The 16,194-nt window shown below is 41.9% G+C and overlaps 1 protein-coding gene across 2 annotated transcripts in view; it reads right to left on the bottom strand.

Annotated features, from left to right (window-relative positions):
- The window catches only part of Pla1a (phospholipase A1 member A), a 35,252-nt gene extending 20,928 nt beyond the window's left edge, over window positions 1-14,324 (bottom strand). The window contains exons 1-2 of one of the 2 annotated variants that reach the window (XM_026394512.2): window positions 14,115-14,324; window positions 473-674 (exon numbers count right to left, since the gene is read on the bottom strand). In XM_026394512.2, the coding sequence (XP_026250297.1) occupies window positions 473-674; window positions 14,115-14,187 (275 nt within the window). In that variant the 5' untranslated portion in view covers window positions 14,188-14,324. The remainder of the gene's footprint in view (window positions 1-472; window positions 675-14,114) is intronic. The other variant, XM_026394505.2, reaches the window with a different exon arrangement.
- Window positions 14,325-16,194: the final 1,870 nt, after the last annotated feature.

The raw sequence follows: 16,194 nt of genomic DNA, 5'->3' as shown, positions 1-16,194 counted from the left end.
CAAAACCAGGGAAAAAGTGAAAAAAAGGAAATAAAACCCGACGTAAAAACACCATGCCATTACCCCTGGGTAACTTCACAAAGCCTGTGACCTTACTGTCTGAGATGAATCATGTCACACAGCCCACACTTCAGGGGTAATAGCATGATGTTTTCACTCAGGAACCACTGAGATGTCCCTACAACTTCTTTAATTCAGATGTGGAAACTGAAGTTCCGTGTATGGAGTGACTTGTCAAGGTCACACATATATGTACTGTTCGTGAGTATGCATGTACATATTCATGACTCACAAGAATGAAGGACACAGGGGTGTGAGTGTTGATGAGATGTCTTCCAAAACAGCAGGGCTTGAGAGATGGATCATGTGATGGTCAGTAAATCCTCCCCTTGCTCCCCACTAAATTCCTGTGGCACTATGTCCCCTTCATAGTTCTCAGTTGAAGAGATCCTACTGGCTGGTTAGCTCCCACCTGAATCCGTGAATAATTAGTTTGGTTTCCAGACTGGCATTGAACCCAGAGTCTTGGATGTCACTGCTTTCTTCCAGTAGCTGCCCACAGCTAGGATCTGAAGGTGCAAAGAGGAGAAACTGCACTTTGAGATTGGTGCCTCGGAGGAGGTTGGCATTCTGGAAATCAGTGCACTTTGGCTGTGGGGTAAGAGGTACATCCCCTGGAGGAAAACAAAACAGAACAAGAACATCCAGAGTAAGGTCATCTATTTTTAGAGGAAAGAACGGGGAAAGAACGATGTTCTTGGAAGGAAGAAAGAAACAGGGGCTTTCAGGCATGCTGTTTATTATAAGTCAGCTAGGACAAGAATTACTTAGTGATTAAAACCTGCATTAATTCTGTTACCAAAATCTGTGAATATTTTTCATGCCTAAGAACAAAATACTAGAGAAGATTATGAATATTGCTCAATTAGAGGAGGTTAAAGCCTACATTGAAATGGCTATCAGGGGATGAACAGAGTTCTTAGGTGGAAGTTCTAACCACTGATAATTTAGAATATGACTAAATTTGGAGAAAGGGTGTTTACAAAGGTAATTCAGTTAAAATGAGGTCAGTATGGTGGTCCCTAATCCAATAGAACCAGAGTCCTTATAAGAAAAGGAAATTTGGACAGCAACAGAGAAAAGATGATGTAAAGAAGCAGAGGAAGAAGACGGCCATCTGGAAGCCATAGAGAGGCCTGGAAAATGTTCTTTTCTTGCAGCCCTCAGAGGGAACCCACCCTGCCAACACCTTGATCTCAGACTTCCAGCCTCCAGAACTGTGAGACACAAGATTTTTGTTGTTTAAGTTACCTTAGCCTGTGGCACATTGTTATGGCCACCCCACCAAAGTAAAACAATTTTCTAAAAAGAGCCCTCAACACACCAAACAAGCCATTGCCCTGGGGACTAGGCTCATCCTGCTCTAACTGCCCATCCTGGAGGGTTTCAAATGCCCTACCCTCACATAACCACTTCTTGTCCTTACGTGGAGTCCAGAGAAATTCTAGAACCTTCCAGCACCCAGCCATTGGCTGCTAGCCAACTGACAGAGAACAACTTTAACAAGCTACACCTACTCAGCAGCACCTTACAATACACACCATTAAACTGGCTATTTTATGGCCAAGGTCATTGAAGGGTCTTTTACAATATCAGCTTCCTTTCAGGAAATTGAAAATCTGGTCCATGGTCAATACCAGGCATCCCACACCCATGTCCCTTTTTGCGATGCAGGGGAGTGGTCCCTGACTTCCACACAGCCAACAAGGAGAGCTTGGCAGGAGCAGTAGGGTGCACACTGACCTAAGCACACAGCACAATCATGTGCTGTTGGCAGCTTCCTAGCTGCACTGCCACAGAACAAAGTGATTCCCAGAATCAGTGGTTCCAAGAAAAGTCCAGATGGCAGATTTTATTCTGTGCAGGCCCCTCCAAAGAGGAAGACAGAAATTTTAGATTCTGCAGCAATTATCTGCTGTCAGAGGTAACTGGGGACACAGACACAACACAGGATCTGGGATGAACTAGAATGTGGTGTCACCAGTGGATTGCGGGATCCTCAGTCCTCAGAGAATATACCTCACACAGCAAGGCCTTATGGAGCTTCAGCCCATCACTGCTTCTGAGCCCCAGATCTTGTCCCTAATTTCCTGACAAAGCCTTTCTGAGCAGCCAGCTCTTAGACACTCCTGGATCCAAGCCCACTCTGGGTGCAGCTCCCCTACTTCACCCCTGAGCTCCTCAGCCTGCAATCTACACATGAAAGAGAAAGATGCTCACCTGTACTCTTCATCTGCTTTCCCCAGTGTTTGGCTTTTAGATGAAAGGATTCTGCTTAAACATGAGATTTAATCTACTTAAGTCAGTAAATCTACTCTATTGGTCATATAGAAAAATCTGCATCCATACAGCAGAATTGAGTCCTTTTGGATGAGCATAACATGTCACAAGGCAGTACTATGGTTTGATATAATTTGGGTGTCCCCCAAAGTTTTCTATGTGAAGTCTTGGTCCCCAAGGTGGTAGTATTAGGAGGTACAGGAGATCTGTAAGAGGTGGGGCCTAATGAGCGGTCCTTAGGTCTTTGGGGATATGCCTTCAAAGGGGACTGTGGGGCCTTGAACTCCTCTTCTTTCTTTCTCAACTCCTGGCTTGAGATGTAACATTTTGCTCCAACACACACCCATCACGATGAGCCACCCAAACCAGAGGCCAAATCAAAAGGGCCTCCTTATCTTAGACTTGAACCTCCAAAACCATAAACTAAATAAGCCTTCTTCCTCTTCTTCCCACCCCTCCCTTCATGTGTGTGTGTGTATTTGTGTATGTGTGTGTGTATGTGTTACTAAGGATTGAACCTGGGGGATGTTGCTCTACCTCTGAGCTATAGCCCCAGGCCTTTTTTATTTTTGAGACTAGGTCTCTTCTTTTTAAATTTTTGGCGGTGCTAGGGGTTGAACCCAGGGCTTTGTGCATGCAAGGCAAGCACCCCAGCAACTGAACTATATCTCTATCTCTCTTTTCTCTTTTTAAAGTGAGTTGCCTAGAGCATTTCATTATAGTAACTCTATTCTAATACAGCAAGCCTCAACAATCATCAAAGAATCAATATCATCCAGACAATATCATCTAAATAAAATGTAATAGAAAGAGAAATCAATACCAAAAGTTATTTAAAAGTACATTTGTTAAATGTTGAAATATATCTGTGAAATGTTGAAAAAAATACTGTTCTAAGTAATGTGTGGGTTGAAGAAAAATCACAGTGGAAGGTAAAGAATATTAAAAACTAAATGACAAGAAAAACAATTCAGATAAAAATTTGTGTAAGGCGGCTAACACAGCTCTTAGGGTGTTAAAATGGTTTATTGGGAAGCCATTATCTGAGGCAGTACTAGAGCCTGAGTGCCTACCTGAGTAAACCGAAAACCCAACAAATGGAGAACACCACGCCGGGGGAAAATGAAACTTAAGCACTACTGATCTGAAGTGGCCAACTAATCTATAGCTAGGGACTTTAATGCTACCACTTCATTTTTCTTTCTTTATGGTACTCAGGGATGCTCTCCCACTGAGCTATGTCCCCAGCCCTTTTAATTTTTATTTTGAGACAGGTCTTTTTAAGTTGCTAAGACTTGCCTCCAATTTGTGATCTTCTTGCCTCAGCCTCCTGAGCCACTGGGATTACAAATTGCTACAGCACCTGGCTCCAATCCACATTAACCACTCAAGTTTTTTTTTTTTTTTTTTTTTTTTTTTTGCCTTGCTCCACATGTATCTCTTAAAAGTTTTTCCTTCATGCCTCTTTGGTGAAGTCCTGGACCAATTGTGGTCAGAAGCTAATTCATGAATCATTGTTGGCTCTAATAAACTTCGAAAAGCAAATTTTAAGTGCCTAAGTTTATCTTTTAACAGGGGAAATATATAACCTGAAATTAAAATGTTACAGTGAAAAAGGGAAAGATTTAGATTAGACAATTTACTCTCTTAACTCAGAAAAGAACAGTGCATCAACTCCAAATAAAATATAGGGAAAGAAACATAAATATGGTAGTTGAAATGTAGAAAACAGTGCAACCCAAGCAACACCGTCAGCAACTGTCACTGTGATTTTGTAGGCCAAGCTTCTTGGATATGTCTTGATTCTTCCCTTCCTCTCACTGTTGTGGGAAACAGACCCATCGAGAATTAACCAGAAGCACTCGGAGAGAACTCCAAACTTTATTTACATGGGCGTCCCAGAGAATACAAATTCTGAGCCCTGATCCACAGTTTCTCACTATATATATATATGTTATTTGGCATCATCTTAGATGCCATCCTCTCATTGGGGCTTTTTTCCTCATTTTAAAAGTGTTCCTAATCTACAAGGCTGTAGGCCTTGGGCCAGGTCTCTAACAGAAAGCATGCTTACAGAAACAGATAAGAAGAACCAGCTGTTTTCACAGGCATCTGTTAAACCTCTAGCCTTAAAGCTTGGTACAGGGGCTGGGGTTGTAGCTCAGTGGTAGAGTGTTTGCCTCTCGTGGGGAAGCCACTGAGTTCAATCCTTAGCACCACATAAAAATAAAGGTGTTGCGTCCATCTACAACTAAAAATAATTTTTAAAACTATTTTTTAAAAAGCCTGGTACAGGTATGTTTACATTTCAAGAGGGAGAAGTGGAACTCCCAGGGTAGTTATATATAATCCAAAAGATAGGGACCCCTGAGGTTCGTGAAGAAAGGCTGAGAGAGAGGAAAAGAACTGACCCTTTCCCTGGGCACTGGTTTCTTACTATAATATTTTTATAATTTCATGTTACAACACAAATGCTAAGTAAATCCTGTTGGCTCTACCAGTGGAATCATATGTTCAATTTTCAACCATATTCACCATCTACTTGCACAACAATCATCACCTTCTAATCTACTATGGAATTTGCTAATTTGCTTTACTTACTGTTTACTGACTGCCTGCCCACCTTACATTATACTTTCAAACAAAGAAGGGATTTTTTTAAATCCATTTTGTTCACGCCAGTGCTTAGAATAGTGTCTGCCACACACAATAAACTCCCAAGAGCTATTTCTTTGAAAAGAATGTTAAACTAGATGTACTTTTGATAAAACAGAATAAGGAAAAAAGAGAAGGAAGTCACAAGTAAACAATATCAGAGAAAAAAGGGGATATAAATATAGACATGGTCAATGTTATTTAAATCATAAAAGAACATGTTTGTACCCAACCAAAAATGGAAAATATGACTATTTTCTTAGAAGAGTATAGTTTCCTAGATAAGCACAACTTACCAAAACTCAGTCAAGAAAGAAAAAACAGAAAATCAAATGCAAAACTATAACATAAGGAAATGAAGCAGTCATTTTAAATATATCTATCAAAAACCTCTAACAGGGGCTGGGGTTGTGGCTCAGTGGTACAGCACTTGCCTAGCATGTGTGTGAGGCCCTGGGTTCGATTCTCAGCACCACATAAAACTAAATAAAAAATAAATGAACCATTGTGTCCATCTACAATTAAAAATATTTAAAAAAAAAAACCTCTAACAGGCCAGCTTTACAAAGGAGTTCTACCAACCCTACAAGATTTAATTTGTACATGTTGTTCCAGAGAAGAGAAAACAGAAGACAAAGCTGGGCACAGTGGCACATGCCTGTAATCCCAGCAACTTTGGAGGCTGAGACAGGAGGATGGCTAGTTCAAAGCCAGTCTCAGCAATTCAGTGAGACCCTAAGCAACTAAGCAAGACCCTGTATCTGAATATAATATAAAAAAGGGCTAGGGATGTGGCTCAGTGGTTAAGTGCTCCTGGATTCAATCCCTAGTACCAAAAAATAAAAAATAAAAATAAGAGACAGAATCTCTACTCATTATGTAAGAATAATAAAAACATTAAGAATAAATAAATAAATAAATAATAAGAATATTTAAATAAAAATATTTAAACTACATAAAATATGATCAAATCTAAATCCATCAAGGATAACAAGATCAAAAAGCACACACACAAAAAAATTCATGGCCAAGCAGAGTTTAATCCAAGGAATAAAATAATTGTATAATATTATAAAATATATAAAAATATATATAAACATAATTAATAATTAATATAAAACCATATGCTCATCTCAACAGAAGCAATTCAATTTAGCACTGAAAACAAATAAAAATGCTTTTCATCACTGTTTCTGTTTGAACATCATACTGTGGTCCTCGTCCTTGCCAGGAAAATGACATTAAAATGGAATAAGGTTATAGAATTTGACAGGGGAGAGAAAAAATTTGCCAATACTTGAAGATGGTCAAACTGTCGATCATTCAAGAGTAGAGAACGTGACATAGTGGATCCTGCTTGGACATTCCCACCCCCACCTCCCCAACCCCTGCTCCAAACTTAAGAACAATGACAGCTGAAGCTCAAAAGACAGGAAAAAGGTCTTTGATTCTTGCTCTTGGGTTCTGTTACATATCTTTTATGGAATGGTTTTGTTGTGTTGTTTTCTTCTTTAGTTCATTTATATGTGAATTATATTAATACATTGTGAAGGGTTTTATAGCCAGGCACAGGGGTGCACTACTGTAATCCCAGTGACTTAGAGAGACTGAAATAGGAGGATCACAAGTTTAAGGCCAGACTGGGCAACTCAGCAACCCTGTCCCAAAATAAAACAATTAAAGGGGCTAGAGATGTAGCTCAGTGGTAGCCTACCACTGGGTTCAATTATCAGTACTGAAAAAAAATTTCTTTTGTTCCTTGGATTAAAACTTGCTTGTCCATGATGGTTTTTTGTCTTCTTCTTTTTATGATCCAATTTTCTAATTCAGTTTTTAAATATATGTTATTTTATCATTAGGCCTGTCTTTATTTCATAATTTCTTATGTGTGTATGCTCAGCATGCTTATTTTAAATTCTACAGTAGGGTAAACCCTATAAAGTCCCCTCTAGCCCTGTAGGAGTTCTGACTCTTCTCATTTGGAAAATTCCTACTCTTAAAAAAAAGAAAAGAAAAGAAAAAGTCTATATCATAGGTTTTTTAAAAACTTATTTCACCTGGAAATGAAAAAAATTTTCAAGGTCACATAAAAGGAGTCAATACTCTAATACTTAGCACAGAAGTAAGATAAACTTAAAATATTTAAGTATAGCCAGAAACCGTGGCACACACCTGTAATCCCAGCTACTCAGGAGACAAGGTAGGAGAATCAGAAGTTCAAAGTAGAAAGTACACAGACTTGAGGTACCACTACGTGGGAGAGTGCATGATTAGCATGTGCAAGGCTCCAAGTTCAATCCCAAAACCAAATAAACAAAACATAAAAGTGCAGTTTAAAAGTACAGGCAATACATGGGGAGGCTCCAACATTTACCTAGTATTCTGTACAGGAAGAAAATGAGAGAAAAAGCAATATTTTTTAAAAGATACTTGCTAAGACATTTCCATAACTTAAAAAAAGTACGGATTCTCAGATTGAAAATTATTCTCAGAATAATGAGCAAGATCAAAAACTGAGTAAATCAATTCTGGGCACTAGATTAGCAACAATGAAACAATCTGATAACACTAAATATTAGTGAAAGAGGACAAATGGTCACATACATTTTTGGCGGGGAGCTGAAATGGGTCAAACACTTTGGAAAGCAATTTGGTTATACCTGGTAAAACTGTAGAGCTCAATGCCTTGGGATCCAGTGATCCAATTTTTGAAATCAATCTTAAATTGTCCATATTGCAACATGTACATAATAGAAAAAAATCTGGAAAAGAATCTAGCTGTACTTTGGTGGAGAGAAATTAGTAAATGAACTGTGAGTTAGTTTATAATTTTGAATAATCTGCAATATTTAAAATGAAGAGTAATATCTCTCTACCTGAATAGTTGGTGAGTAAAAAGTAAAATTTGAAGTTTTAAAGTGTTTTTCTCAGAGGTAAATTTTATACACATTTTCTTCTGATTCTTTCCAGGAAAAAAAAATGTATACATGAACAGGCATAAACTGCATATATTTAAGTATTCCTTTTGTATTTATTTTGTAGCGGAAAATACCTAGAACTTAGCCAAAGAGAAAAGAATTCTGTTTTTCGAGTTTAGAAGCACTGGGACTTGCAAACTACGTCAATCAAACTGGAATACAACTCAGATAGAACACAGGCCTCTTCAGCGAAAAGGGAAGTGGTAGAAGACAGGAAAGACCTTAAAACCCCTTCTAGGATACTGTTTTGTCAGCAGAAATGGGAGGTGATAAGGAAAAAAGAAAGCAGTCCAGGCAGTGGGCACCATAATTCCCTGGGAAAGGAGAAATGCGCCGCTGGGCCAACCTAATTCTGGGATCACTTCTCTTTGGGATGGTGAATCCCAACCAAGGTATTAATTAGGCTCTGGATGCCAAATTTACCTCTGCAGACAGGGTGGGGCTCCCTAGCACACAGGGACCAGAAAGATCCAAAAGTCAGTCATCTAGCAGAGAGGCTCTTCTTCTCATCCTGGAGGCACATGTGCATGTACAAGCTACACTCTCTGTCAATAACTTTCCTCTGGGACCAGGAGGATATTCCTGAGTAATATCATGCTATTTGCCTTCGGTTTTTCTTTTGGGAAAACAAGAGTTCTAGACTTTGCTGAAGAGAACCTGGAAAGTCCAGGGAAAGACAATAATCTTGGCAGGTGATTAGGACGGCAATCAAGTGGCAGGCCATTGGACTGGTGGTGGTGGTCTGCCTTCTTCATCCTCATTTTTGCAAAAACTAAAAACTTCCTGGGGCAAGCACAGAAGTGGTCCCACCTGCATTCCCTGTACCTTCCTCTGCACATCCCCACTCCTGTTCTAGTCTCCTTCCATGCATGTTAATGAAATTTTGCAGGTCACCAAGGTGTTTTGTGACTGACCATCCAGTGCCTCTAAAAGCCATTAGAGGATCTCTTCAGCCAGGGGGCACAAGATTGTATTCCATTCTGATTTGAAGATGAGAGTTTCCTTTGATATGTACTACCAACCTGTTCTCTGGGTGGGTAGATTAAATGGTGATTCTGAAGACTTTGCCATGTGTCTAGCTAGGGCTATGGAAGAAATAGTGTAAAATAGAAGATGTAGTCTCCACCCTTGTAGAGACCACACTCAAGCTGGGAATAACCAAACCAGCATGTGTGAGACTCTGCACTAGGGTCGACCTAGGAGAAAGTTTGAAAGTGCGGGGGCAAGAACCTGATGCTGGAAGGATCCTCACCAAGGGGATGCCCTGGCGTTGCTAGTGGTGAGGAGATTCTAGACATCAGGCAGCTGCAGGGAACCCGGGAGAAAAAGAGGCCTTAGTAGATTCAGTGGGGCTCAGTGAGCAGGGCAGGGCAAGGATAGCAGATTGAGGTCCAAGGCCTGAGCATGGGAACCAAGGGCTTGGTTCACATGTGAAGAGGTTTTCTGAATGAAGGAGGGCAACTGACAGTGAACTCTGGACATCTGAAGAGCCTTGATGTGCTTGCTGAAGAAATTTAAAAAGAGACTTCCATCCTCATCCCAGATACTCTGCAGAGCAAGAGCCTTGTGTGACTTTTCTGAGTCTTGTGTGATAAGGGCCACTTCACCAAGACCCCCAGGGCCCACTTTAAGGTGAGGTAAGTGAAGAGCTGTTTTGACCTGGATTCACTGAGGACTTGGAACTAGAATAGCTGGATGATTCTGAAAAAAGAAAATGGGGTGTGGGAAGGAGCCATGCAGGTGAAAAGCATTCACTCCTCCTATGCTAAAAAAACAAATTTTTATGGAGCTCTAACAATTAAGGGTAAAAAACAGGCAAAGAGCCTAAACAGGCAATTAATTGAAAGCAAGTGAAAATAGCCAATACAGATGTTCGACCTTAATCATAATAAAAATAAGAATTAAGTCAATGTTGTAATACTATTTTTCCTATCAGATTAACAATACTAAAAATGTTTGATATAGCAGAGTATTGACAGGTAGGAAATGTGCTTTTGAACTAAATGAATAATTACGACCTCTTTGCAGAGAAATTTTTCTCATATCTGCAAAAATGCACAATATATAAATCCTTTTCAACATAGTATATAGTACATAAAGTCACTAAGAAGAACAAGGTAGCTCTATGTGTTGATACGGAGGCTTTCACACACGGGCACAAAAATACATATAATACATATGTATTAGATAAAGAAAAAATACACAGTACACATAAATATATATAGTGAGTTTATAGCATACCTTTAGAACTGTGGGAGTTTTTCCTACTTGCATATATTTCCATGTATCGCTTGTACCCTTTTGAAAATTTTTGAATCTTGAAACTTGCAATTTTTTCCTTGTGCTCACTTTATCTCCATGACATGCCAGGGGTTTATAAACAATAGGAAGGAGAGGTGGAGAATTGCATACTGGTTTGTCCAAGTCTGAAAAGCACCCATAGTTTCCCATTCCTGGGCCTGAATGCTGAATAATGTTCCTACGACCCTGGCAAAGCCCCAGCTTCCCCCATGGGAAGTGAATCTTGGGGCCCAGCTACATAGGGCTCCTTCTCCTCACCTGAGCTGCTTGTGGTTCACACAGGTTGACCTATGTTCTGTAAATGTTAGAAACGTCATCTCTATGATCCTGTCTTTACTTGTCTGAGGTGTGTTCTGCAGACTGGTATCTCACCCATGCTTTTGTTTTAAAAAATTTTCTTTGTCTAGAGCAATCTGATTGTGTGGCCTGGGCCGAGAAGGGAGTGGGGTGCACAGGAACAAAAGGGGGCTCAAAACCATAGCTAGACACTGTGCTGTCCAATGTGGAGGAAATGGTGGAAACGGAGGTGTGTGTCTGGGGTTATGGGCTCCCTCCACCATGCTTTCAGAGGACACTGTGGGGTGGGAGGAGGGCAGGGGCTCTCAACACAGCTGACTTGAGGGTGGGCTCTTACCAGACATGTAGGGACAGCCCAGCCTTCAACAAGGATGGCATTGGCTGGCTTATGAGAGGCCAGCATTGCAGGTCCAACCCTGGCTTCTCCTCCCCAGCCACCTCTGCCCTCAGCTCAACACTACAGGCCCTGAACCTGCACTCCCTCTGAGCCCTAGCCTCCTTGGCAGACACATCCATGTTCTCTGATGACCTACAGATCACTTGGTCAGCAACGTGGCTGAAATTATTCACTCTCTGAACCCCATTTTTTGGTGAAAGTGTTACTTCGGAACTAGGGTCATTTAATTAATCTACCATATATGTCAAGAAGTGAAAACGAGGCCTGTAATCTGCTCAGTTTCTCCTAAGCCGCCATGGCCTTTGGTTTACTGAATGGTTCTTGAGGGCCATGTCCTGGGTTAGGCTCTGGGGATTTAAGGATGAATAAAATACCAACCATAGCCACTTTCAGGGACTCAGAGTCCAGAGGGGAAAGTTAAAGTAAGCAGGAAACAGACATCAGGTCTGCAGCCAGGAACACAGGTGATGAGAGTACACCTGACTCAGGTAGAAGACTTCAGAAACCACCTAGGGGAGCACACACAGCCTGCCTGCACACACAAGGGACAGTTTGATCAAGGAGCAAGCTCAACAGCCTTGACCTCCCCCAGTCCAAGGAGAAAGCTGCTGTGGCCAGGTTTGCTATGGAAGGTTGTGAAGATGCCCAGTCAAGAAACAAGAGGGTTACCTTCCACAAGGCCTTTGAGCACTGGCTGCCATGCCAGTGTGACAGAGGGACCCTCCTGATCAACTGGCATCTCAGCACCTCCTTAACCTCCCTCCTTCACGCTCATTTGATCTCTTCCTTTCCTTTCCTCTCTCTTGATCTCTCTACCTCTCGACTGCCTTAATGCAGTTACGCTCTTTTTCCTTTCCCTTTTGGTACATGTCCCTCTTGGTCACACACACAGTATCTCTACCTATCCACCTGTCCATTTTGATTTCCAATATAGCACTTTTAAAAGAACAGGAAACATTGACTCAATATATATCGTCACCGTTGACAACACACTCAGTTAAGGTGGGAAGGAAGAGAAATAGATGGGAAATAGAGAATGGTCTGCAACAGATAGCTGTCCAGAGAAAAATGGAGGCAGACAAAGGCCCTGTTATTAAATAATTACCAGCTTATTTCCTGCCCACGGCGTCTGGAATGCTGCCCACATATGAAGATGGAACTGGATTAGCTTTATCCTGACCCCAACCCTGCTACCTGGATCAGTATTTCTGAACTCTTTTTTAAGAGCTTTTATTAGTGCATTGTAGTTATACCTAATAATTGGTTCTTTTCAACAGAATAGTGCATGCATGGAATATAATTTGTTCCATTTCAGTCCCCTTCTGAGTATTTTTAGTCTGTGCCTGAGGCTTCTAGGCTTGCTGAAAGATGAGGTTCCAAAAAGAGTTTGAAGGCAGTTTGCTACTAGTTCTCCCACCTTGAGTTTCAAATCAACACAACCAAACAGATGCTTCCTGGCCCTGTAGTAGGCATGGAGCTGCTAAGCAGGAGCAAATTGGCTGCCAAGTCCACCTCCACAGCTCACCCAAGAACCTTCAGTACATCTTCCATCTTCTCTCCAAAGTAGCTCATGGCAGCCCTGTTCCCTCCTCTTCCATTGTCCCATACAACCATTTGCCAATAATAAAATCACCAGAGAATAAGCAACTGCAAAAGGTCAGACCCTGTGCAGAGATTGTCTCATTTAGCTCTTACAGTGTTCCTATTTGGTAAGGATAATCTCCAATTACAGGTAAAGAAAAGTTACTTCCTCAAACAACCATGAAGAAACAGAACCAGGGTTCCAATCAGTTTGTCCTGACCCAGAGCCTGTTCCCTCTTGCTTGACCTGAGCTCCCCTGAGTAGCGACACAGCAATACTCATTGAGCATCTGTGGCATACAGAGCACAGTGCGAAGCGTGTCAAAAGAGGCAGGAAATCATATCCACACTTTGAGGAAGCAAATGATTGAAGCAGGAGAAAGTCCATGGGAAGCCAAGCAGCACCTTGAAAAGCCCCTGGGTGCAGGGAGAGAACACAGTCACATCACCATGTGGACTTTGGAGCAGGTAAAAGGTGTTGCAGAGGAATGAAGTGTTGCAAGAGAGTGAGGAACCATGGGAGGCCTCCTGGAAGATGTGAAGAATAGAAGTAACCCAAGGGGACAGGCATGGTGGCCCGCACCTGTAATCCCAATGACTCCAGAGGCTAAGGCAAGAGGATGGCAAGTTCAAAGCCAGCCTCAGCAATTTAGCAAGGCCCTAAGCAACTTAGCAATACCCTGTCTCAAAATAAAAGACAAAAAAAGGACTGGGTGTGTGACTCAGTTGTTAAGCCCTCCTGGGTTCAATCCTCAGTACCCCTACCCCCCAAAAAAACAGAAATAACCGAAGGGTTGTATGAGCAACCCCAGGCAGAGGAACAACACATTCTAAAGCTGAGGGATGAGAGAAACATCTTGGGAAGAAGACTAAAAAGCAGTCTGCTTTCAGAAGCATAAGGAGGGCTCTTTCTGAAGGTGTTGCCCTGGTAGGTGGGGTGAGGAGGGGCAGTGTATGTGTCAGTTTGCTATGTAAAGCAAGTGGGAACCATGGGCTGGCTCTTTACCAGGGGAGAGATCCAACACAAATGGCACCTGAGGGAGGTTGCTCTAAGGGGCATCTGTGGTTCACAGAAACTAATTATCATAATCCAGCCAGGGACGTGTGACAAACCCTTCAGTGGCATTAGAAAGGACATCACAATCTCAGTGACAAAACCGTTATTAGATTGTAAACTTTAATTTTTAACATTAAATATAACTTGGGGAAATGCACATTTTTAAGATAAAAATGAATATTAATTAAATTTTGGAATTAATTAAATTTTGCTTTCTTATAGTCACCCTGGCTTGTGCAAGGTGAAGAAGATTATAACGCAGGTTTTAGAAAATGAGTCAACCAGGGGAAGTTTCAATTTTTGTGACCTGAGAAAGTGCCCTGTTTACCAATCATTCCCACTATGATAGTAGGGGTTTTTTCCTCCCTCTTTTAAATTCACTTTGGGAGAGGCAAAGAAAGGGTTTTTAGGGGACCTCCCAACAGTTAGTATTGCGTATGTAGACAATTTAAGAAATAAACTCTCTGACTAAGATAAGTTCCACCCAAGGCCCGAGCCCCCAACATACCTGAACTTCCAACGCTGAGCCACAAAAGAGGTCCCCACAACCAGACGCTTCTCGCCCAGAGGTCTGGGGGCATCGCTGAGCCTGGAGTCTCAGTGCTGGTATGAAGCAGACCCCTAATGTCAGACAGAGCACATAGGCCGACCTACCACCAACACCCGCTTGAGGCTCACTAATCATTAACTGGCCTCATAAGCCATAAAAGAAAAATAAACTCTTCCTATTTGTTTAACCTCCAGAGTTTTCCATTTCTTCTTCTCAATAACAACAAATACCCTTTAGTTCCCCCCCCCCAAAAAAAACAAGGGGACATTGAAACACACTGTTCTTCCTCCCTGAGTCAAACACCATCAGGAAACCATTTCCTGAACCTCTCCCATTTCCCATTACAAAATGTCAGTAATGACCAGGGTTGAAGCCTTTCATCTCTAGGTGGTCACAATAGTCTTGTTATACTGAAATTGTCTGTGGTCATGTTTTTCTCCCCGGGAAGACTGAACAACTTGAAGGTGAAGACCTTCTCTTTCACTTTTGAATCCCCAGGGCCTAGCACAGAGTGGCACCAATGAGATGCATTAAGCGTGCATTTATTGGACAGAATGAAAGACAATGAAATTCGCTTCTGGAGAGTACAACCTTCCTAGCATCTTGGGGCTAGAAGTAAGATTCAACCTCAAAGAAGAGATGTACAACTTCCTGGATTCACAAATACAGAAATAGAAGAACAGAAGAAGAAAAAGATTTCCACGCTGTTGGTGAAAGTCACAGAGCGGGGGCCCGGAACCAGGGTGGGTCCAGTGTACCATGTGGCCGCTTCACCCAAAGGAGTGGCAGAAACCACAGGAAGCTATTTGTAGGCAGGTGAAAGAGGGAGGGCAGGGCACTTGCCTGGACAGCACTCCCTCAATTGTAAACCATCACTGCAAGGCAGACCTCCCCGCAGCAGGGCCAGGATGATCCTTTCTGCCCAATAACTCTGTGGGATGAATTCTGTCTACACACGAGTGTTCCACAGCCGTCAGGCATGGAGAAGTTAAGTAATTTGTATGCGGTCATGCAGAGCTGGGATGTCAAGCAGGACCAGTTAGCCTCAGAACCCCACACTCTGAAGCTCTGCTGGTACCACCGACCCCAAAGAGGCATTGGTGCTGCACCATCAGGGCTGAAGTCAGCCCTTGCTTTCCCTTGTGCACATAATCCCACTGTTTCAGCACTGCTGCCGTCAGGAAAGAGCACAGCAATAAGCAGGTCATGTTGAAGGCAGCTCTGATGGCAGAGACCAGGCCAGATATATTAGTTCAGGTCCTGGGAGAAGACTCTAGGGTGGGACTAGATGTGCAAGAAGTTTATTGGGCCAATACTGTGAAGAATAAGGGATGTTGAAGAAGGTGGTGACAGCCTTCAGATTGGAATGCCGTTCTGACACTTATGAAAGAAAGTGGGAAGAAAAGAAGACAACCTAGAAACAGCCATGGATTGTAGCACAGTTCCTAGAACATGCTTCCCAGGCCAACGGGGAGTCCTTAAGTCAAAGTCTCCTGCTAAAGCAGTCCCGTGTCTTGTAGAAATGGGCCTGTATTGGCAGCCACACCCTGGTCAGCCATTAGTCAGGGTCAGCCCAGCAGAAAGTGACTCCGCCTCTAAACCTATCTCAGGAAATAATTTTAGGCTTCACCAGCTTTGACTGCAAAATGAGTTCACATCAATTTTTAAAGTGTTTTTCCTTAGAGTTCTACACACATATGCTTTTTAAAAAATCAGATAGTATGAAAGCATATGGCAAAAAATAAATCTCCATGCACCTCCACTTGCCAGTTCCCTAGCGCTATAGAAGGCAGTCATTATCATTTTCTTGCACGTCCTTCTAGAATATTCTATCTCATCCTTTTTCTGAACTTCACACATTTTTGACCTATTATACAAACTTTTCTGAACCTTGTTTTTCACACTAAACAAGATATTTTGGAGCTGCCTCAGTCTTTAAGGTTGCATAGAATCTCAGTACATAGAACATGTCACGAAATTTTAGTGCTCAACTCACAATGGCTCAAGCTCCAATTGGAGCTTGAGCCATTGTGAGTTG

The sequence above is a fragment of the Urocitellus parryii genome, chromosome 2 (genome assembly GCF_045843805.1).
Source record: "Urocitellus parryii isolate mUroPar1 chromosome 2, mUroPar1.hap1, whole genome shotgun sequence".
NCBI classification, from domain to species: Eukaryota; Metazoa; Chordata; class Mammalia; order Rodentia; family Sciuridae; genus Urocitellus; species Urocitellus parryii.
This window is presented reverse-complemented; position numbering and strand designations above follow the sequence as displayed.